At 34.2% G+C, this 22,912-nt stretch overlaps 1 protein-coding gene across 29 annotated transcripts in view; it reads right to left on the bottom strand.

The window, feature by feature from the left end:
* LOC144971088 (putative phosphorylase b kinase regulatory subunit alpha) overlaps positions 1-22,912 on the bottom strand; it is an 80,738-nt gene that overhangs the window by 49,921 nt on the left and 7,905 nt on the right. For 18 of the 29 annotated variants that reach the window (XM_078911446.1, XM_078911449.1, XM_078911451.1 and 15 more), the window contains 16 exons: positions 22,034-22,125; positions 20,965-21,246; positions 17,703-17,858; positions 17,185-17,401; positions 15,178-15,260; positions 14,850-14,930; positions 12,488-12,586; positions 12,153-12,194; positions 11,375-11,479; positions 10,619-10,672; positions 8,245-8,367; positions 7,371-7,466; positions 6,954-7,061; positions 5,617-5,695; positions 4,951-5,085; positions 4,294-4,406 (listed from right to left, as the gene is read on the bottom strand). In XM_078911446.1, coding sequence (XP_078767572.1) covers positions 4,294-4,406; positions 4,951-5,085; positions 5,617-5,695; positions 6,954-7,061; positions 7,371-7,466; positions 8,245-8,367; positions 10,619-10,672; positions 11,375-11,479; positions 12,153-12,194; positions 12,488-12,586; positions 14,850-14,930; positions 15,178-15,260; positions 17,185-17,401; positions 17,703-17,858; positions 20,965-21,246; positions 22,034-22,111 — 1,851 coding nt within the window. In that variant the 5' untranslated portion in view covers positions 22,112-22,125. The remainder of the gene's footprint in view (positions 1-4,293; positions 4,407-4,950; positions 5,086-5,616; positions 5,696-6,953; positions 7,062-7,370; positions 7,467-8,244; positions 8,368-10,618; positions 10,673-11,374; positions 11,480-12,152; positions 12,195-12,487; positions 12,587-14,849; positions 14,931-15,177; positions 15,261-17,184; positions 17,402-17,702; positions 17,859-20,964; positions 21,247-22,033; positions 22,126-22,912) is intronic. The other 11 variants (XM_078911475.1, XM_078911471.1, XM_078911465.1 and 8 more) reach the window with 1 other exon arrangement.

Genomic DNA, 22,912 nt, shown 5'->3' with positions numbered 1-22,912 from the left:
AGCACTGATCATAGTGCCTGTTTCTTATCTGAATAACAGATTTTTCTTTTGAAAAGAATCGCAACAAGTGAAGCGATAAATAAGATTTCATGCGAGATACTTCTTTTTCAAATTGCTGGCTAAAATCAACATCCAGATGAACGAGACAACAAAGAGATTTTGCTTATATTGGGAGCTGAAGCAATTGGAATACAAGATGAAAGCACTGTTTGCAACTGACCAAGAAAAATCAAAAGAGAGACCAAAGACAATGAACTTGCTTTTAAAATTCAGTGTTAAAATAAAAAAGTCTTCATTATCTGTTACACTTCTATCATTTTGGTGTTAAATATGACAAAATTTCACCTCATTTCCTTTGGGAGGAAAGGCTAGAAAAAATTAATAGGTGAAATTGTTTCAATTTTAAATGACTTTTAAAAATCAAAAACTCAATTGAGATTCACACTTTTCTAGTTAGAATCCATGCATGTGCAAAATTATTATCCTTTCTGATAACCCATTTCATTGAAAAGAAATTAGAGTATACTTTTATAGCAAGCGCTAGGTTAAAATCGATATACATTGTTAGTTGGAAGATGTTGGATTGGTAAAGACAGAGATTGAATGATGAGGATAATAAGCGAATGAGAAAAAAGATTTCTTGTTAAATTTCAACAGTTGTTTTAATTACGCTCATTGCCATAAAAGAAACTCAACCATCCGGAGGAGCAAAATTTGGTCAGGTGATTTTACTACAGAACAGAATCCTTTTTATCACTTTTTATTCGTATTTGAATCTATACTCTTTGTCTAGTTACTTATTTTTGTCCAAAAACTCCTGAGTCACCCATAAGAATTGTAACACATTTGCTAAATAAAACTTTTTTTACACGATACTGAAGAGAAAAGTTCTAACTTACTAAAATGTTTAATATATAATAAAACCAGTCACCTAGAGCTCAGATGTGAACACAAACAAATAAAGCGCCATGCTGTAATTTCAGAAAATAAATTTTAGACTACATTCTAAACAACTTGAATGTGCTTTGAACAAAAGCGATAAATGGGTGGAAAATTCCAATATGCAAAAAACATAGAAATAGGGAATCAATGCCAACCTAAAGAGACCTTGCCCAGGGTTAAAACAATTAATGGACGACCCAGGCTGGTCCAGCTACGAGAGAGAAAATCCAAGCGTGTCTTGAAATTGTCAACCATGTAATCCAAGTCGTAGCCAAGGTAAAATTGTCTCGGGTCAGCTAGCTAGAATCAACATATGATAATGACAACAATATATCAACAACACTGTTTCGCATTGTTGAAGACGTAAATTTTATTCAAAGTGAAATTAAGTACTCTATTCACTTTAGTAAATGCATACTCCCTTTTAAATATATCCTCTTTTCCCAATCCCTCTTCCATTTAAAAAAAAAATGTTCATCTGATGTTGTAGTAACCTTAATGACTCATAAAGAGTTGTGCAGTAAAAGCCAAGTGATCATCGATAAGATTTTCTAAAAAACAAAAAACCACTAATTCTCCCATGGGAAAATCTTCCTGTATGGTCGAAAGAAAGACTCAAATTGTAATGGCATCCGTTCCAGTGCAGCACTGTTGAAATGGGTAAGGCTTCTTCTTAAAGAAAAAAAATGAAATGTTGCATGAAAGATCGGTTCAAATCGAATTCAGGTCCTCCAGAGTTGGGTGTAAATGTCTTATCCACTTTTTAACCTCACCTCATCTCCTTTATCACAAGCACTATTTTTCTTCTTTTTTTTTCCCTCTATTTTTATAAATTCAAATTAATGTTCCAACTCCCCTATTTTTACATCCCTCTCTTTAAGAGAATTAAAAACAGTGAAGAAAAATACTGTGGATTATTTTCAAAGTGCATTTAAGTTGGTATTCAATAGGCAAGATACATCGTTTTTTTTTTTTTTAATTTGGTTATTTGTGGTCAAAGAATAGAGGAATGAAGTGGGAAATACTCATTGAAAAAAAATAAAAAAAGAAAGAAAGAAATTGAGCATCATTAAATTTCATATAATTTTGACGGCTTAAAAAGGTAATTTATTTAATTAGCACCTGCTCTAAGGTTATTTTGAGCACTCAATAAAGATAAACAAGTTTTATGTCAATTTTCATTATTTATAAAGAAATAAAGATGATTACATTTGAATGTGATATCACACATGATGCCAATCACACAAGCCTGCTTCTTAAAGTCAAACAGTACGGGACTGCTAACAAAGCCACCAGCTGGACTGAATCCTTTCTGAGTAACAGAGTCCAAAAAGTAATTGTCGAAGGTAAAGAGTAAAAAAACACAACAAAAAGTTGAGTTGGGAGTACCCCGACTGTTCTCGGGCCACTCCTCTTTCTCATTTACATCAATGACATGCCAGAAGGACTACATCCGGGGTCCACGTTGAAATTGTTTGCAGATAACAGCCTCTTGCACAGAGAAATAAAAAATGGGGACGATACTGTCATATTACAGCAAGATCTTAATAAACTGCAGTGCTGGGAGGCAAGATGGAAAATGGAGTTCCACCCCAATAAGTGTCATGTCCTCAGGGTGATGAACAAAAAGAAAAACATAATCGACTCCCACTATGAAATCCATAACGAAGCCCTACAATATGTGGAGAATGCAAAGTACCTCTGCGTGACCCTGAACAGTAGTATGAAGTGGAAGAAGCATATTGCCAATACAACTACTAAGGCAAATAGAATCATGGTGTTCCTCAACAGACAAATCCGCCACTGCCCCAATCTGTGAAAAAGAAAAGCTATAAAACATATTATGCCAGGCCCATACAGGAATATAATAGCTCAGTGTGGGACCCACACACATCACAAGAAATCAATGAGCTAGAAAAAGTCCAGTGTCAGGTGACCACATTTGTCAGTGGAAACTATGAGCGGGATATGAGCCTAACTCATCTCATAAAAGATCTCCAATGGAAGCCGCTACATGAAAGACAATCCATCAACATATCCCTCATATTCCACAAAGCACAAAATGGAAAACTCGAAATTCCAACTAGCCATTTGAAATGGAACAACAACAAAACAAGAAACTCAGCATTTAATTTTGAAATATCCCACTCTTAGAACAAACCATCGTCTATACTCTTTCTTCCCCTCCACCATCCGACTTTGGAACTCCCAACTTGTAAACAAGCCCTTTCAACTGATGACTTCAAAAAATAGCTCCCTGATTCCCTATAAAGCCCCTGTTACTGAAAAGACTGCCAAACAATCTTCAGCCTGAATGGAAGAAAAAGAAGAAGAACATCAGCAGCTATTCCATTGTCAATATCATCTCTATTTCAATGATTCCACTCCAATGGATCATCTCCTGATGAATCATAAAGCAGCCAACCACTTGCAGTACAAGACTCCCATTTTTGTTTTAGAATTTGGGAAATCTATTTTCCAAATGCAACAAAGACTGCCAGGAATATTTCAGGATAAAATTCTGTTTGGTTTGGGGTTTTTTTTTTCCCAGTTTTATGCCACTTGCAACACTTTTAGATGGTTTCAGACCTACAGTTGAGCAATCAATTCATAGGAGAAAGAGAGAGAAAAAAATGACATCTTGTCAATAAGGTCAAGAGATATATGCATTTCAATGTTACAGATCCACGTTAGCAATATAGGAAAGATAATGGTCCTTCTTCATGGAGTTCAGTTAGATCTCTCTAATCCATAACTCCACAATCCGGATGTCTCCATTAGCTGGACAACGCCACCTGGGGACAGATTATTTTCTTCTTTATTTGTACACTGTAATCTGGAAATCCTTATTTCCGGATCCGAACACTTATTTTGGGAACAAGCAATCACAATATAGAGGATTTATGACTCTATAAAACGAGCATCACACTGATTGACATTGTTTGTCTGCCTACTATAGTTCAATTCAATGGACAAACAGTTGAAGTGTAATCCAATTTGAAATGCGTTGTCACATCCAATTAAAGTGAGGTAGGTAACTTATTTGTCTATCCATTCCAATCATTGGCCCCGCCTCCTCAATCAAAGTGGCAATGCAATATGTGTGCAATAATCAACCAGCGTCAACCGTGTGTGTCTGGTTACTTTATAAAGTCTAATAGATGCCAGTCCAACCAACAGAATATTTTGTGGTTCAGCCCCCATCACTTGATATTGAAGTCATTGAGCATACAAAGGCTATTGCCTTTAAAAAAATATGTATGAAGAGAATAAATCTGTATGGGTGGCACGTCTGCTAAAGTCATAACATGAAAATTAAACATGGAAGATACATAAGATATGAAAACTTGCCTGAGGGACAAAAGCCAGGATTTTATCTTGGTACATGTACAATTTGCTTGTAGCAAGGAGTCCAATCTCACTGGAAGGTGCTCTGCCAGATAAATTTAAACGGACATTCTTTCCTGAAATATCAAATAAGGAAAGGATATAAGAAGTGAGATTAATACATGGAATGTTGATGTGTACACATAAAAAACAAAAATTTTGTTTTCAAATTTACAAAGAATCTAAATTGTTGTAACAAGATGGACATTATTAAATAAAAATTCTCACTACAAAAAAAAATCACATTAACCATAAAACTTACACACTATTTCGTAATAGTCACGATCTACTTTATCCAAATATAATACCAAATTGAGGCTTAACCTCTCCTTACCATCCAGAGGGAAAGTGTCACATTTCTTACGATGCAACAAAAACTGTACATTAAATTTAAAGAAAAAATATTTTGTTTATCTATAAAAACTTGACGCTGTGTTGTAGAGCTCATTTTGCTAAACGACGATATTATGTATAGAATGTACTCGTTGCCTTTCTACTTGAATAAGAGAAATCTATTTTTTTGTTGGGTGGGTGTGAAGTTTTGGGGGAAATTCTGAAAATGGCCTATAAGGAGAGAGTTAAGTGAAGACGAAAGAAATACAAATTACAATATTCAATTACCAAGCAATCCATAAATCTTAGACAGGACTCTAGCTGGGTGTATCTGTATGGGAGCCACCTCTGCCACAGTCTGAATGTCAAAGCCATGAGATGCCAACTTGTCTTGGATTATGTCATCCTCCGCCAACAACACGACTAGATTAAATATTTTGATGTATATATATACATATATAAAGTAAAAAGGTAGATCTATTAGTAAGCAAGGGACCAGAAGAGACTTGACTAGAAGAAAAACATTGAAAGACAAAGGTGAAGAGTTCATAGAGAGAGAGAGAGATGAGAGAGAGAGAGAGAGAGGAGGAGAGAGAGAGAGAGAGAGAGAGAGAGAGAGAGAGAGAGAGAGAGAGGAGAGAGAGAGAGAGAGAGAGGAGAGAGAGAGAGAGAGAGAGAGAGAGGAGAGAGAGAGAGAGGAGAGAGAGAGAGAGAGAGAGAGAGAGAGAGAGAGAGAGAAGGGAGAATTAAGCTTCACTCTTTTGTCCTCTTGGTGTAGTAAAATCCAAGGAGATATCGTAGACACATATTACTATCACTATTATTGTTATTAAAATCATCATCATCATCATAACCATCACCATTTATCATCAAGGAATTGAATGTATTGGCTATCAATGCCACATAAAATGGTCTTATTTCACTTATTAAATCCTATTATTAAATAATACTTACCCTGCACCACAACATCAGGTTTGTGCTCTGTAACATGACGCCTATTCAAAGGATCCAACTCTCCAGGGGAAAGAAAACCCTTCGGACAAAACAATTACAAGATCATGAGAATTCTACCATCAACAAAGAAAAATGGCATATATTATAAAATGTGCTAAATATAATCACAGTAGGTTGATTTTCAATTAAAAATATATTTCACCCTGTTGATTCTGTAACGTGTTCATTTCATTATATCTGCTGAGCATCGGTAATATATTTTTTTTAAAGCAGTCTAAAATAGCCATAGGATTTATGGAAGGTCCATAACCAGTCTAAACCAGATTCTACATATTAAACAAACAGTAACAGCTGCTACCTTTTGGTTGGAAGCTACCTAATCACTTCTGATGGACAAAAAGGATTGAAAAAAAAAAAACCCCAAAAAAATTTTTATTAAAAAAAAAAACAGACTCCATCCGAAATCAGACAACCTGCTAATAAATTATTTGCTTCAGAAATAACCTATTGAAAAAAATGAGCTTTTATATAGTGCAATATCCACTAAACGTGCTAAAAGCGGTTTACAAGGGGTCCCTGGCCAACAGCAACACTTAACACGCAGAACGGGACATGACGCCTGTTAGGCGATATTCAATTTTTTCGGACAGAGACAACGCTGTTAACAACCAGGTACTCATTTTACACCTGAGTACGGTGAGAGAATGTGAATAAAGAGCCTTTTCCAAGGACTCAACTATGCACTGAGCGAGGCTCGAACCCGGGACCTTCCAATCCAAAAGCGAGTGTCATACCACAAGACCACACAGCCGCACAACCTATTGGAATTAAAGGTGGATCAAAAAACAGTTGGTGGCCACAACCTCTCACCCTCTGGAAATTTTTTAAATGTTTCAACTTATAATGATAAATTTGGTAAACTCCAAAATGACGTTTCTATGTTTGTCGTTTCTTTAGAGAATAAATTGTGTTAATTTAGTATTAGCTTTAGCACATTCTGCTTCCTCTGTGTGGAATGCTCTTTCACCAGACACTGTAATTCTCTGTCCTCCTTTAAAGCCTCTTTGAAGACAGAGTACTTCCTTTCAGTCTTTTGTGAGTGATTTTCTTGAATGATATATATGATCGCATGTGCATATATGTATAAGCGCTTCTGAGCACTTTTGGTGGAAAGGGTTGCTATAGAAATTACGCATTATTATCAAAATTTATTATTATTACTATTATTATCAAATCTAGAAATTAAAGCTCAATACCCATGAATTTTTAAAGAAAAATAAATTAATGTCCGCAGACTTTAATCGTCACATCTGGCCGAATGATTTCAAATGACCTACCTCTATCATGAGTCTACCTAGGATGTACATAGATTGGCCCCACATGTGAGGAACCTTTCCACCAGGCACCCTCTCTTGACTGTTGGGATTTTGGTACTCTCTTGAAACCTTCGAAAATATGTTTATTTTACATACGAAATTTAGATATTTTCAGTAATAAGCGGTTAAAATTAGTGAGACAATTATATAATAAATGGAATGGAATGCATCCCTACAATAGGTATATATAAATAGTATTCCTTCAAGTATAGAGAATCATAGAAAAAAATTAAAAATTTAAAAAAAATTTTAAACTCAAAATCAAAACTTTATAAAGATAAGGAAAATGATATAAATGCATAATATATAGTCTAAAATAAAACCTTAGTCGAACATAAGAAATAAAAAAGGGTAAAGAAGAATAAAAGGAAAACTCACAGCTTCTTTGGGAACCGTATACAGCTCAGGTACTATGGGAATTCCATCCTTGGTCTTCAACAGCACTGCATCCAGCTTTTTGCTATATATTTCAACCTGAAAATTCAAAATTATTTTTTTTTAAAAACAAGTTTGATTTAAATAATAGTGTCAAAGGGCAATTTTCTCTCAATATAAATTAAGCATGAACTGATATATTTGTGGAATACAAGCATTATAAAATCATGCAAGTAGTGCCAATAAATCTTTTGTAAAAGTCAAAATAACTTCAAGTTATGTAATATGGAAGAGCGGGTAAAATATATAATCCATGACTCCATAAAAATGTGCAGCCATTTTGGTTTGCTTTAATTAATTCTAAGATTACCTAAATCAGAAAAATATAATTTTTTAAAAGCATATTTATTCTTTTTTTTAAAATATACATCACAGGAAAAGCTGCAAACAGACTTGGTCATGTGCAATAAGGTAAAACAGAAATAACATGGAGCGGCTTTGAATAAGAACTAATAATATCATATACAAGGCTCCAAATGACAATATTATGTCTATAATGAATGGAAATGTTCTTCAATTCAACCAGCACCAGCATGTAACAAAAAAAACAAAATATTCCTCATGACAGACACAGAAATGGAGACAAATGGTTCTCTGTGTTCACTGTTATGTGGGGTGCTCACAATTTCACCTTACTTTCAACGTCATGTGAAGCAGTTCTATTTCAGTTTAATTTTAGTCGATTAAAAATAAAGAACTAAAAATCATTCTCTATTTCAAATGAATGATACCTGTGTAACTGCCATGGAAACAGAACTGAGAGGGAAAGGTTTCATTTTCTATTTATTTAAATCTCGAAACAAAAATAATTCAGTACCTTTTCTTGATCATTGTTAAAAAGTCCATCAAGGATGAGGAAGGCAAAGAATAGAGGCCACTGACACTCAATTTTTTCAAACACCATCAACTCCCATGGCTCATAATGAAGGCGAGACGCATCCTGAGAAAGGAAATATTCTTCAGCTCTTGAAAGTTATATTAAAAAGAAAGGAATAATCAATTAAACGATTAAACTATATTACATTTTGTGTCCAAGGCAACTTAGCAAACAAAGATTTCTAAATTACATTAACAGGGCAAGGCATTTTCAATTGTGCAGCATTGTGGTCTGTTGGTATGGCACTCGCCTATGGCCAGTAGATCCCTGGTTTGAAGTCCGCTCTGGACAATGCAAAGTCGAGTCCTTGGAAAAGGCTCATAAATCACATTCACAGACCTGTAAATGGCTGGTGAAAAATTGTCTTTTTAAACTTTTTGAACACGCGAATATAGACCAACAGGACAAAAATATGGATTAACAAACACAACACAGATATGACACATCAATTGACTGGCATTTTTTCCCCAACTCATTTATAATAAAATAAGAAGGTCTTTATTTATACAGTAGGTACCAAAAAAAAAAAAAATATCCCAATTATTTGAGGGGGTACACACATAGCTGGTCCAAGGTCTGAGTTAGTTGTAAAATGAAAGGAAGAGAACAATTCCTACTTTTTTGAAGGATGTGCAGTGCTTGGCATGAGAAGCTGCTTCATCTTCGCTTCTGTTTGTGTTAAATTTTAAAGTTGATTCTTTCGTTTATTTGGATTAATTCTTATACAAGAAGAAGAAGAAGAAGAAGAAGAAGAAGAAGAAGAAGAAGAAGAAGAAGAAGAAGAAGAAGAAGAAGAAGAAGAAGAAGAAGAAGAAGAAGAAGAAGAAGAAGAAGAAGACGAAGAAGAAGACGAAGAAGAAGAAGAAGAATAAAAAGAAAAAGAAGAAGAAAAAGAAGGAGGAGGAGGAGGAGGAGGAAAAGGATGTGGTGGTGCGGTCATGTGTGAAGGAAGAAAATGAGAAAATTAAAATAATCACGGTCGTAACGAAAGAAAACTTCCGCTGAGAGCAATCAATCACCTTTTCATTCGAAGAAAAGAGTTAAAATTAATCCAATCTGAATAAGCTGCTTTTGCTTGTCAAAATTTATACATGGCTGCCATATGGTATTTGTTTCAATCAAATTGCTCAGTCTGTGATGGACTAAGAACAATGATTTGCTTCCATCATTGGAAACTATTGAGCAACACGTTTATAAACATCTAACCTCAGCAAGAAAACAGACGACCCTGGATGCATTCCTAGGGAAATGAGTGATGCCAAACGCAAAGGAAAATGATGGAATTTATAAACATAAAAAGTCCCAAAAAATTTTATTTTAATTAGTTAATAAAATAAAAGAAAGGAAGAAAAAAAAGCAAACAAACAAAACAAATTTTTAAAAACAACAAAACAAAACAGAGAAAAAACAAAACATATTTAATGAGGCCTCGGACAATCCCAAGCCCGTGTTAATCAGAGGGAAAATGTTGCAATAGTGGACAGGACACTCAAATTTGGTTAATTGGATTCAGTAGTCTGATGTCACGCCGCCCGGCAACGGCGGCCATCTTGGTTCTAAACAAAGAAAATCATTACTTTTTATTCTTCAAGCTGGCTAGAACTTTTCATATGTCTTGTGATCAGAATGTGTAAAGTCAAAACATGATCAAATTTATGTTTTTTTCCCACTGGATACGCTTTTATGCTCGCCGGAGAAATATTTCATACAGGCATCTGACATTGTTCCGATAGTTTAGAGCCAGTGTTACTAAGTTACCATGCGTCATTTGGAAGGAAGTGACGTTACGACTATTGAATCCTATTGCAACATTTTCGCGGATCCCAAAGTGTTGCGATTATCCAGAGTGGACTGTAGTAAATGTAGAAGTGGAAGTAATGGAAGAAATAGTAGTAGTAGTAGTAGTAGTAGTAGTAGTAGTAGTAGTAGTAGTAGTAGTAGCAATGGATGTGCTCTTATGTGCATGATGTATTATTGTACCAAAAAGCAGTGTGTAAAATAGAGGCTGAGGGAGGGGAGGGGGGGGGGGGCGAGAAGGTTCAATCACATCTTGTAATAAAAATAGTTTGGTTAGAATAAGAAATGTGATTGTCTTGTTTTAAAATTATAATGAGATGTCAACATTTTAAGGAGCTTAGACTAATTTGTGTTCTGTTATGAACATGGCAATTATGTTTTTACACTACTCTTAATAGTATTAGAGACAAAAATAGAGCTTATTAAATAAATTTTTGATTTTGATAAACATATGGGTTGGGGAGGCGGATAAATAGCAAGAACATAGGTATCTGGTACAAAAATAAAGTAATCTTACCTCTTTTGCTGTTTTATAACCATCTCTCAAAAATCGGCTACAGCCATATGGGCCCTGGAATCAAATATTTTTACAAAAATTATCATAATATACATTTATCAGAGAGGTAAAATCAAACCATAACCAGTAATCATATATATACAAATATTTAAATTTTAAAATAAAATTGTTAAATTGTCAAACTGCCATTGCAAAAGTCGTAAATTGTGTTTTTGTGTTTGTGCTTTTACACTAAAAACTCTATGTGACTATGTCCATGTATGTGTGTGATTGTGAATGTTTGTTGATGTGTTTATGTCAGAATGATTCTTTGTCAAGACAGCATTACTCTGAAGTTTATTGTAACAAACCTTTACCAACAAAGCAAGGCAGAGAATTGGATAAGGAAAAATGGAGAATACCATATGCTATCATGAAGTCAAATTTCTAAATAAAACCCATGAATATTTTGGCCTTTATATATATAATACTGGGATTTTAAAATTTTTTTCTCAATCTCTCATATAAATTTTGTAGCACCTAGAATACTAGCCTTTCTATATGTTCCACAAGCATAAAGATAAACACACACACACACACACTCACACTCACACACATGCACACACACAAAGAAAAAACAAATAGAAAGACGGTTTCCTTTATTTATCAAAGTAATTCTGTTCATTATCTAATTTAATGTTCAACCAAACCACGTTTCTATAATTATTGAAATAAATATCAATAGAAAAGTATGGTCACAATTGTTTCACCACTAACCTCTAATTTGTCCCTGATGGTCTTTTCAGTGCGAGCAATTAGATCTGGGTCATCTACTGCAAATGCTGGGAAGCTGATGATGGTCAGAAGAGAAGCATCAACTTCCTGAAATATTATGAAGAAGAATAAAGGGTGATATAATTTTGAAAAAAAAACAGCACTTGTTGAAAGACAGATGAGGCTATGACAAAAGGACAAATGAAATCATGTTATTTAGGAGTAGAAAACAAAATAATTTCAACATCGTAATTCATCCAATTGAGAATAAAACATTTATACGTTTTGGTACATTTGTGGTACACAGAACGATATAGACTGATATAGAACCACATTAATATGATTTTGGAAAGTTTTCATGATTGTTTCCAAGTATCAAAGAAATACCACAACTTTGTACTTTGCCCATTATCACATTCTATCTACATTGACAATGAAAACCCAAATCATTTCTTTCGTTTAACAGCACTTTATACTTTTGGTGCCAAAATCTTAGTGAATGAATGTCTAAATTATTTTTAAAAATTTTACATCAAAAATGAAAACTAAGAAAAACGAAAATTATGATAATTTGCCATCAGGATTTTTTTTTTTTTTTTTGCTGCAGCAAGAGAATGACCTTTCATCTCCATCTTAAATGAACTCTCTGGCTAGACAGAGAGAAAATTCTTCATTCAATTTATTGACAAGAAAACAAGTAACAGAAAAATTGATTGGAAGTTCTTAAAATACGTATCCAATGAAAATATAGAAAATCAGAAAAATTAAATTAAATCCTCACCTTAGAAATGGATTCTCTTGGAAGCATTGACTGTAGAATGGCCTGTGGGAAATATTTTAAAAACAACGAACTCTGAAAACCAAAATTCATATTTTCCTCAATTATCATGTTTATTAAAGTTGAAAGTTCCAACAATATCTTTAGTTAAAGTGTTTTAAAAATGGAATCAAAACAGCATTTGAAGGTAATTCTCCCAAAAAAATTCAAAGTGTGAGAAAAAAAAAATCATAAGGATGAAAGATAAAATGTATGACTAATTTTTAGTTTAATTCAAACCCGAGCTTGTAAATATAATCACATAGATCCAGCATTTTCATTTTCGTTTTCGAACAAACCTGACACTGTTGAGCTTCATCGGGTAAAACATGGATGATGGAGGCCAGACCCCCTCTAGATCCAAACAGATCAAGTTCATTGATGGCTTCCAGGGCAGCCTGTCATTTGTTACAGGGATGAGTGGATGAAGGGGGGAAGGAATATAAATGTAATTAAATTAAATCAATATCGTAATATTTATATTAAATGCAGAAATACTGCGTTATCCCATTACTAATGTAAATGTTGCTCCTCTAAGCTCGAAGAAATAAATAACAATGTGAAATTGAATGTAAGCTTCAATTAAATTACGAAAACAGATAGAATGGACGTTTCAGGTTTCCCCTTTATCAACAAACAGGATGAATGAAACACTCCAGATAAAGGAGATGATGTGGTAGTGGCGTTTTTAAGATGATTAAACAAAACATGACGTCCATTCTATCTGTTTTCGTCATTAAATTGAAGCTTACATTCAATTTCACATTGTTATTTATATCCCATTTCTAGCAATTTGGTAAATTAATTGTTGTTTGTTTTTAAATGCTTTAACTGTGCTTGCAACACATTTAGGTTAATTCATGGCCCATAAAATGGAAGAAAATGGGATGGTGAAAAAATTCTAGATTTCGATTGAAAGTACACAAGAAAAAGTAAGACAAAGGGGAATAGTTCAAATAGGGAACAGATGCACATTCCCAAGAGAATATTATCAATGAACTTAATTTGAGACCCCCTAATAGTTTCATCCAGACACAAGCACAGGACCATACCGAGAGGAATACATTAAATTATGTTTACAAACCATTATTTTTTTTAAATGCATGACAGAGAGAAATTTTCAAGAGGAAAAAATATCAAAACACTTTACATTTGACTGTTTCCCTCTTAGCGAAGGACTCCAGAAAGCGTCCAGACAAAACCAAGCTACCCCAATCCAAGGCAAAGACAGAAATCAACTCAGAATAAAAGATATAGGAGGAAAGAAGACACAGTAAATTATTTGTTAATATTTTTTTTAAAAGAAAGAACTAAATATATAAACGTGTGGGAAAGAAGTATAAATAGAAAAATACAATCATACACATCACAAACATATCAATTATTTTTAGGATATATACTAACAAGTATGATAGTAGGAATGAAGATAGTGGCCAACAATTGCACAGCACACCATGCTACTAAGTGGGTATTTTCCTTTTGTCTGAAATAATCGATAAATGTCTATTTGTATAATGTAATAAAAGTGTGAACTTTTAATTTCTAAAATTTATAATATACTGATCCAATCTTGACAGTGTGTCACCAAGTTAAAATGGCCTTGAATTGTGTGGTAATAAAAGCTTTAACTGAGATTTGAAACTGTCTGTCTCATACTATATTATATTATATATATTATACCTTCACTCACTCACTCTCTCTAGTGTCATCTCATAAGAGATTAACTGGAAATATCTCACCATTCTTCCCGTCTTGTAGCAGTCTGTTGCATTTTTCCCATCGCAGTCTAACTCTTGATGTCACCTTGCCATGATATTGGGGGATAACCTCTTGGCCCTCCACTATTCTTTTGACAATTGTTCTACAGATGGTCTTATCCTGTTTAGTGTGGCCAAAGTATTTCTATTTCCTGGTATTTATTGTTTTCAATAATTCGGGATGTAGGTTGAGAATAATGCAGACTGCCTTTGGTCTTTTTTTTTCTTTCCAGTTTATTCTACCCAAGCATAAAAAACTCCACATTTCAAAAGAAGCTATTCGCCTTTCCAGTTCTTTATTTAGCATCCATGTTTCTGAACCTTACAAGAATGCAGAATGCACATAAAATTTCTGTATTCTGATCCAACATTTGCATGTTACTGAAGTAAGGATGGATTTAAGTTCTCCAAAACGTTTCCTTGCTTTTTCTATTCTGGTTCAAACCTCAAGATCATTTGAGGCATTTGTAACTACTTGCTGACTTAAATATTTATAAAGTTCAACTTTCTCTCAACTATTTCCATCAACTTGTAAAACAGGCTTCAGGTCTGGTTTTCTCGTCATGACCATCACTTTTGTCTTTTTGACATTCATGGCAGCAGCAGCTTCTAATGGTTTTGTCTCACACTACAATATTATGATCGTCTATCCAGTTGTATACTGTCGAAAACCCGCCCAATAGCTTCGTCACAACACAACACTCAGTCAGATGCTCTGCCGTTTCCGGCTCTTTGCCACAGCATGTACATGTGAGACGGGTGGAAAGTCCCCACTGATGAAGCATCATTGCCATTAGGCATTCATTGCTAACCTCATTTCCAAAAAAGAGAAAAAGGAGTGATACAGCTAATTATTTGTTTGTGACTCCAACTTTGGACGGGAATAAACATTGCAAATGCTTACCTTTGCCATACCGATGGAACTGGCATTCAATTCCGGGAGACCATGGTTTGTCTTATCTCCTCTCTCCCAAATACCATAGTCCTATGAGGATGAAATGATTAACAGTTCCAATGAATAATAATTAATAGAAAAATTTGTGAGCAATGTTTTATTTTAAAAATCATTTAAAATGATAATCGCAACAATGAAACAGGCATTGATAATATGAATAGCATTTCAAATGTGTTTAAATTCAAATGAATTGGCAACAAGGATTGATTATATCAACAATGATGATTGATAATTAATGATTAAAACGATGACAATGATGAGTAACTCAGGAACATACAGGGCATCTGTAGGCAGCTTCTATGTAGAAAACCAGATTCTGTATAAAAGCAACCTCGTCCAGAGTGTAAATAATGTTCACACCTGAGGGAAAATAGTTAATTTTTATAAGTTGTTGCTTGTGAGTTTTCAAGATTTTAATGATGCTATCAACACAACAAGATCCATAAGTAGGATAGTAAAAAGAAAAAAGAAAGGAGAAAAGAATAATAGTTCAGTAGACTAGGATTGAATAAAAATTAATATTGAAAAAAAAAAAAAAAAAACGAGCGTCCACCAATTATTGACCATTTATTTGTTAAGAACTTGGCATAAACACAGAAAAGGAGTATTTATTTTTAAGGGTTTTACAGTGGTTGCAACACATTTAGGTCATATCAGTACCAGTAAAAAGGAAGAAAATGGGATAGTCAAAAGTTCTAGAATTACAATTAAAGCACTCAAGAAAAGGGAAGACAAAGGGGAATGAGTTCAAATAGGGAACAGATGTAGATTTCAAGAGCACCTAAATGTCTCATCCTGACAAGCACAGGTCCCCACTAAGAGGAACAAACTCAAATGTTTACAGATAATATATTTATGTAAAACAAAAATAATACAGAGCATAAAAGAGAGATGATTTACAAGACAAAACTCTAACTAGACATTTGACTGTTTCCCTCCAAGCCAGGGATCATCTCCATAGCTGAGATCTAATTTGGTTATATTCGCTTCAATCTTCAGTACTTTTCTCAATTTTTTTTTTACATTTGCTTTTTTAATGGCATCAGTCCAATACCAAAAGTAAGCGGCATTGTTTTGTTTTGTTTGTTTTCAAGGGTTTTACGGTGCCTGCAACACATATAGGTCATTTCAGCACCAGTAAAAAGGAAGAAAATGAGATAGTAAAATGTTCTAGAATTACAATTAAAGCACCCAAGATAAAGGAAGACAAAGGAGATTTGGTATAGATTCCAAGAGCACACGATCAGTGTACTTAGTTTGAGATCACTGAAATGTCTTATCCTGACACAAGCACAGATCCCCACTAAGAGGAACACACTCAAATGTTTACAAATAATATATTTATGTAAAACTACAATAATACAGTACATAACAGAGAGATGATTTACAATACAAACAATATCATCTCCCAAAAAGACAAAAAATATCATCTCCCAAAACTCTACCTATACATTTGACTGTTTCCCTCCCAGCCAAGGTATCCAGCTAGGGCCAGAACAAAACCAAGTAATCTCATTCTAAGACAAAGACAGAAAGCATGTTGGAAAACAGATATAAGGAGACATTTAAAGCAAATTTATTTCACCCTGTTCATTGTAATTTGCCATCAGTGATTATACTGGTGCATTTTGTGCGCTTGAATTTTGAGAGGCATTTTAATTTACAGTTCAACTAATATAAATAGAATAAAGCTGAATTGCAAAACATTGCTTTTGAACAGTTTTAGAGCATTGCTGCTGGCCAGTTTTGGGGAACAAATTATTGTCTGTTGCAAAATATTTGTCATCAATATCATTTAGTCTCTCAGAGCCATACAGTCCATGGAGCTGGAATTTAAACCAGTTTCTAAACCGTTAGACAGAACACTTCTTACATTTTACAGCTTGTAACAGCTAAATAATTACTTTGGCAAAAAAAACAACCCAAAAACATTTAATGTATAGCCTCCACCAGTTTCTCCGATTTAAATTACAACAAATGATCCAAAAACTGTAAAGTCATGACTTTGTCCATATTATATTGACATTTTGAGAAACCATTCCTGTCACTCCTTTGCTGCATCATAAGTTTTTAAATCATTTATCATTATTTAACTGATGGAGACTAGATCTTCCTGTTGTTTTTTTTCAAAATGAACAAAAATTAATCCTTGTCTTTGAGTGTTGACTGCTACAAAAACGACCTTTTGCCAATCTTAGATGACAAGAGATAATAAGGAGCTTCCTTTTGGCAAATTACAGGTATCAATCAAATAATAATAAATAAATGGCCTGGATTCACTTACCAGATGCTGTCATTTGTGCCAGGGCCAACAAATACAAAGATGTGGCATCAATCTGAAGATGGCCCCATTCGTAGTCGCCCACAACTGTCTTCCCGGTCATGCTGTTATATTTGGCATGCAGTGCATCCCGAGGACTTTGTGTTCGCTTGAATTGCTCAACTTTCTCTGTCTGCATTTGCATTGATCGCAAAATTCCTCTCATAGCACACACTACAGCCTAAATGAGTTGGAATGTCAGAATGTAACATGAAAATAATGCACACAGTATTATACCATAGTGGCCAACTTTTCAAAGGGCAAAAAAGGACACCCAAACACACAATACCGTCATGACCTAAAACAGCAATATGTTTGGTCTATTATATAATATAATCTATATTTAGAGCTTTTTATGCTCATGGTTTGTTATTTTCTATTCAATGGGAACAGTTACAGCACATAGCTCAATTTCTTGAACAAATGACCTAACATGAGAATAGTAGAGAAACCATGAGACATAATAGTTTTTATTCACCAACCTTTTCAAGTTCATAAGCTTTTGCTCGATCCTCATCCAAATCCAGAGTCTTTTTGTAAGCGAGAGAGAGTCCCCATACAGCCATGACACAATATATGTTGTCCCTCACCCATGAGTGGTGATTGTCATTGCCTGATATCAGCCCTGTGGAGGGACTCTGGAAAAAAAAAAAAGAAGTTAAAATAAAGAATAAAATAACATTCCTTTGATGACAGCTTAGGTAATTAATTTTGATAATCGCATGGATTCACGACTCACTTATATATTGCTAACTTTGCCATTTTAATATGTATAATCCTTATAGTATTTTTCGGTAAATCCTAGCACGAGTATTTCTCTCCATCCAAAAACCTGACCTTTTTTTCTTTCTATTCACATGTGTGCCTGCGGGCAAAGAATATTTAAGGTGCAAACTGGAGATCCCTGCCACTGCCATTAAAGCCATCATGTTTATTTGTGGGTACTGGGGTAACAATCCTTAGACACTCCTAAAGAGTAACTGTTTTAGAAATTTGACATCTGATTAAAAGATAACTTAAAGGGCAAAACCAGCATATTCAGAAACAATCAATATGCTGAAAAGTGAATTATCCTTCACATCTGTGTGCTTCTGGCAATATAAATTATTAATCAATTAATAAATAATAATAATAACAATAATAATAATAAAAATAGTAATAATAATATGTACAAGATAAACACACATATCAGACAAAATCTGAATGCTAGAGTAGACAATTTGAATAAAGCTAGTGTGTAAGTATGTAAGTAGACCCAATTTCAAAAAGTTCAGATCAGTTCAGATCGGAAACCCATGTGCCCGCATATGGTTCTTAGAATATTGCCTGTTGCACTAAGATTTGATCTAAAAGAAAATAAAAAGAGTTGCAACTGTCACTTGCATTTGAAAATCTGAAAAATGTATTATCATTATTATTTCATAATATTATAATTACTATTTTTATTATCATTATTCTCATCAGCATCCGCATTATCATCATAAAACTATTTCATCGCTTAAGTCATTACTTCACCCCTATCCATTTTTTTTTTTTTGGCTATAATTTCTTTTGCGACATAAGCATGAATTAAAAATTCATAACTGGTGCTGATATGATCTAAATGTGTTACAAGCATCGTAAAACCCAAACAAATAAACAAACAAACAAAACTTCATAAATTAATGAGCATGGGTCATCAATCATGGTTTTTGTTTGTTTGTTGCTTTAGGTCTCTTCCAACACAATTGAGGTTATATGAGAGACCGCTGAAACAAAAAAACAAGCAATCTAACAAAAATAGTACAAATGTAAATCAAAATCATAACCTAAAGATATCATAAGCTAAATTATAAATAACCAAGAACAAACAGGCAGAAGATTTACAGAAAAAAAATATCCCCTGTCAAAAATACAATCACAAACCAAAGAAGCAGGATAGGCTAGTAAAGAGAAGAAGAAACGACATCACTATCGGATCGTACACCCATGCGAACATCATAGGTATATGATTCAAGGGTGATGCTCCCATCCAACCACCCGCTCAATCATGCTTAATGATCAACCTGAAAAGTGGTGACGTATTTACATAACTTGAGAGAGAGGGTTTTTTTTGTTTGTTTTTAAGGCTTTTACAGCGCTTGCAACACATTAAGGTCATATCAGCGCCAGTAGAAAGGAAGAAAATGGGAAAGTAAAAAGTTCTAGAATTACAATTAAAGCACCCAAGAAAAGGTAAGACAAAGGGGAATTGGTTCAAATAGGAAACAGATGTAGATTCCAAGAGCAAACTATCAAAGTACTTCGTTTGAGATCACCTAAAAGTCTCATCCAGACACAAGCACAGGCCCCCACTAAGAGGAACACACTCAAATGTTTACAAATTATATATAACACGTAAACAAACATATTTACAGTTCATAACAGAAGATGATTTAAGGAAAAAAATATCATTCCCAAAACTAACTCTACATTTGACTGTTTCCCTCTCAGTCAGGACATCCGACCAGGGCAGAAAAAACCAAGCAATCTCATACCAAGACAAAGACAGAAAGCATGTTGGAAAACAGCCTAAAGGGGATAGAAGACACGGTAAGTACTCCCTGCACTGTGGAGGTAGGGAACCCCACCAGTTGAGAGAGAGGGAAAGAGAGAAAATTATTAAAACTCCGTCCTGTGACCTGATATCATGAGGGCTATTAATATTCCTTTTAATTGATCATTTTCACTCGACAAGCTCATGAAAATCTTAAATCAAAACCTATGTTTATATATAATATAATATAACAATTGAGGGTTAAATAGGCCAACGGGCGTTTAAACACGCTGTGAAGATACATTAAATCGACCATGTTAACAAATATGATTTGGGAGCATAAAGATGAATGAGGAAGAGCTGCATGAAATTATATGATTAGAAATGGAGAAATATCTAAATTAAAAAAAAAAAAGAAAAGATTTCATCAATCATGGTGACACACAGACATGTTAACCAATAAATATGCTTTAATCCTACATTAATATTGTTTAACTCCAATTCAAGAACCATAAAACAGAAATAAAAACAAATGCTTACAAATTATGAAAATCTTTTAACTTTCCTTGGGGGGAGAGAGGGGGAGGGGGGTATAATATGGAAGAGAGCAACTTTCACGTTTTAACTCGTAAACTTGTTTTATAACAGAGATGACCCAGAAAGACATATCATCACACATGTGGAATGCACATCATTTGAAGAAAATATCTTCAGTGCCTAAAACTGTTTAGCACTTCCAATGACCTCTATGAAAACGTGAGCAATATGTTTAAGTTCAGTGCTCAAAGAATTTTCTTTTGATAATACATGAGCAGGGCTCAAAATAGTCATCCCATCATAAATGCAATCCTTCTTGATTCATTGGACATAGTGCAATTTTCTATAGAAGCATAATTATGAGATGAACACGGACCAGCATTATGATGAGGTTTTTTTTTTTGGGGGGGGGGGGGGGGGGGGGGGGGGTAGTGTTTATACTATAATTTTTCAAATAATTGGCAGTACAGAGTCAGGCCCTACAATTGCACTGGGTGATATGAATTATTGAAACCTAAATACAAGAAGCAATTCAAACCAAACTCTGTAAATTAGAAACAATGAATTTCTCATTTTCAAAACAAACAATACTTTTAATATTTCAAAAAGGAACAAATAGAATTTTGTTTTGAATGATAATTTTTTAAATTAGAAAGCACAAAGTCATTGTCAACTGAAAAGCAATTGATAACCTCTGTTTTTGCATCATCAGAGACCTCTCTTGTTCTTGACTCATTTAATACTAATGATGAATTCGAATCAACATCCAAAGACTCTACTGAAGCTTTATTATTCTTGTTGTCAACATTTAAAAGTGAATGTGAATGAAAAGGCTTTAAATGACTTGTGTCATATACTCTTTCAAAGTTTTCCACTTCAATTCTTATGCTAAGATCTCTAAATTTTATTTTATGAACAGTTTTAGGATCAACTTTAGCTTGTAGAGAAGTCGTAATCAAACCTGTGGCTGCATTCTGTTGGAAATAAAATCAATAAATCAACAAAGATAAATAAAAGCAGTAACAGATTCTATAACCTAGTAAATAAAATTAAGCAGGAAATAAGTTTGCAAACAACTCATTCTACCAGGGCTGTTTAGATTGCAATGTGAGGGTCACCTCAATTCATAAATGTCATATGGCAACCAATGAATCAATGTATTCTTACAATTACAAGTATTACAAGAACAACACATAAAAATTTGTAGATCCCCACACCTCATTATTTTCTGAAAAATGTGTATTAGGATGTTGCTTTTTGCTTGAAAAGTCACATAATGTACTAACACAAAAATTGTTCAAGAAAAAAGCATAGATCATCTTGCACCCGATATCGGCATTTTGTGATTATCCTTTGAACATTAAAAGCATGAGCAATCATTTATTTTTGCTTTTTGGTGAATGCCCTTTTGTTATTGCTGATTTGGAATGGGGTGGTTTTTGGGTTTTTTAAACTCGGGATAACAGTATATTAGCTTGTATGTTGGAGAACACTTGGTTCCATAAAATAAGATGCTAGGAGCCATAAAAACACAATTTATGTTTTGTGCAAAACGCTTTATTAAAAATCAATCTCAAAGAAGTGTGCAAAAACGTTTTATTTAAATGGTTTTCAGTTTTTATCACAATTATCCTTTGACTCTTGGCGATTTAATCTAAATCTAGAGGACAGGAAAATATACGAATTTGATCAAATTTAGCATTTTAAAAATCGGTATAAACGTGTCAAGTAGAATATTATGTTTGAACATAGCTTTATTACCTGGTACTTCAGAATACTTTTGTTGACTAATCGCTGAAAGTAATCCAAGCGAATTCCTGAATTACTTCTGGATCTCATTTTCTTTCTTTGCTCTGAAACACAGAACAAAAGAGCCAAGATTGAAGTCATTTGTAAAGGTAAGTTTTTAACAAAACATATCATCCAATTCAAATCCATAATTCTTTTTTTTTTCATCAACGGAATGTTATATTTTTGTAAATACATAAAAACACAAAGTACAATATATTTATATAGACAAAACAGACAATGGACGTTTCGGGTACAAACCCTTCGTCAGCACAACAATACACAAATAAACGTGGAAAACAAATAAAATATAATGAAAAATAACTTGTATCCTCTGTACTCAATGGTGGTTGCAGTATGCATGAAATGTTAGCGTGGCGTGGGTAGAGGATAGGGTGCCCCAGGGGGGTGATCTAATTGATAAGCAAAGGTCAGCGTCATGGAACAGAACTTTCCAGACTATAATGGAAGATAAAAGACATATTGGTAGTAGTAGTGTAGTAGTAGTAGTAGTAGTAGTAGTAGTAGTAGTAGTAGTAGTAGTAGTTAGTAGTGTAGTAGTAGTAGTAGTAGTAGTAGTATAGTAGTAGTAGTAGTAGTAGTAGTAGTAAGTAGTAGTTAGTAGAACGCTGTAGTGGAACAGTAGGGGGGGGGGGGGGGGGGGGGGGGGGTGGGGGGGGGGGTGGAGGGGCAGGTGAAAGGGTCACGGCGGAGGTTGGGGGGGGGGGGGGGGGTTGTTGGATGAGCGAAGGTCGAATCTTCGCGAAGGAACGATGCGATAGTAAAGTGGAATACACCAATAAATAGATAGATGGATAGGCAGATAGATAGGTAGATGGTCAGAAAAGAGGG

This window comes from Berghia stephanieae, chromosome 4 (genome assembly GCF_034508935.2).
Source record: "Berghia stephanieae isolate SIO BIC M18660-M18661 chromosome 4, UCSD_Bste_1.3, whole genome shotgun sequence".
NCBI classification, from domain to species: domain Eukaryota; kingdom Metazoa; phylum Mollusca; class Gastropoda; order Nudibranchia; family Aeolidiidae; genus Berghia; species Berghia stephanieae.
Note: the sequence above shows the minus strand (reverse complement) of the source record. Positions and strands in the feature narration are given on the sequence as shown.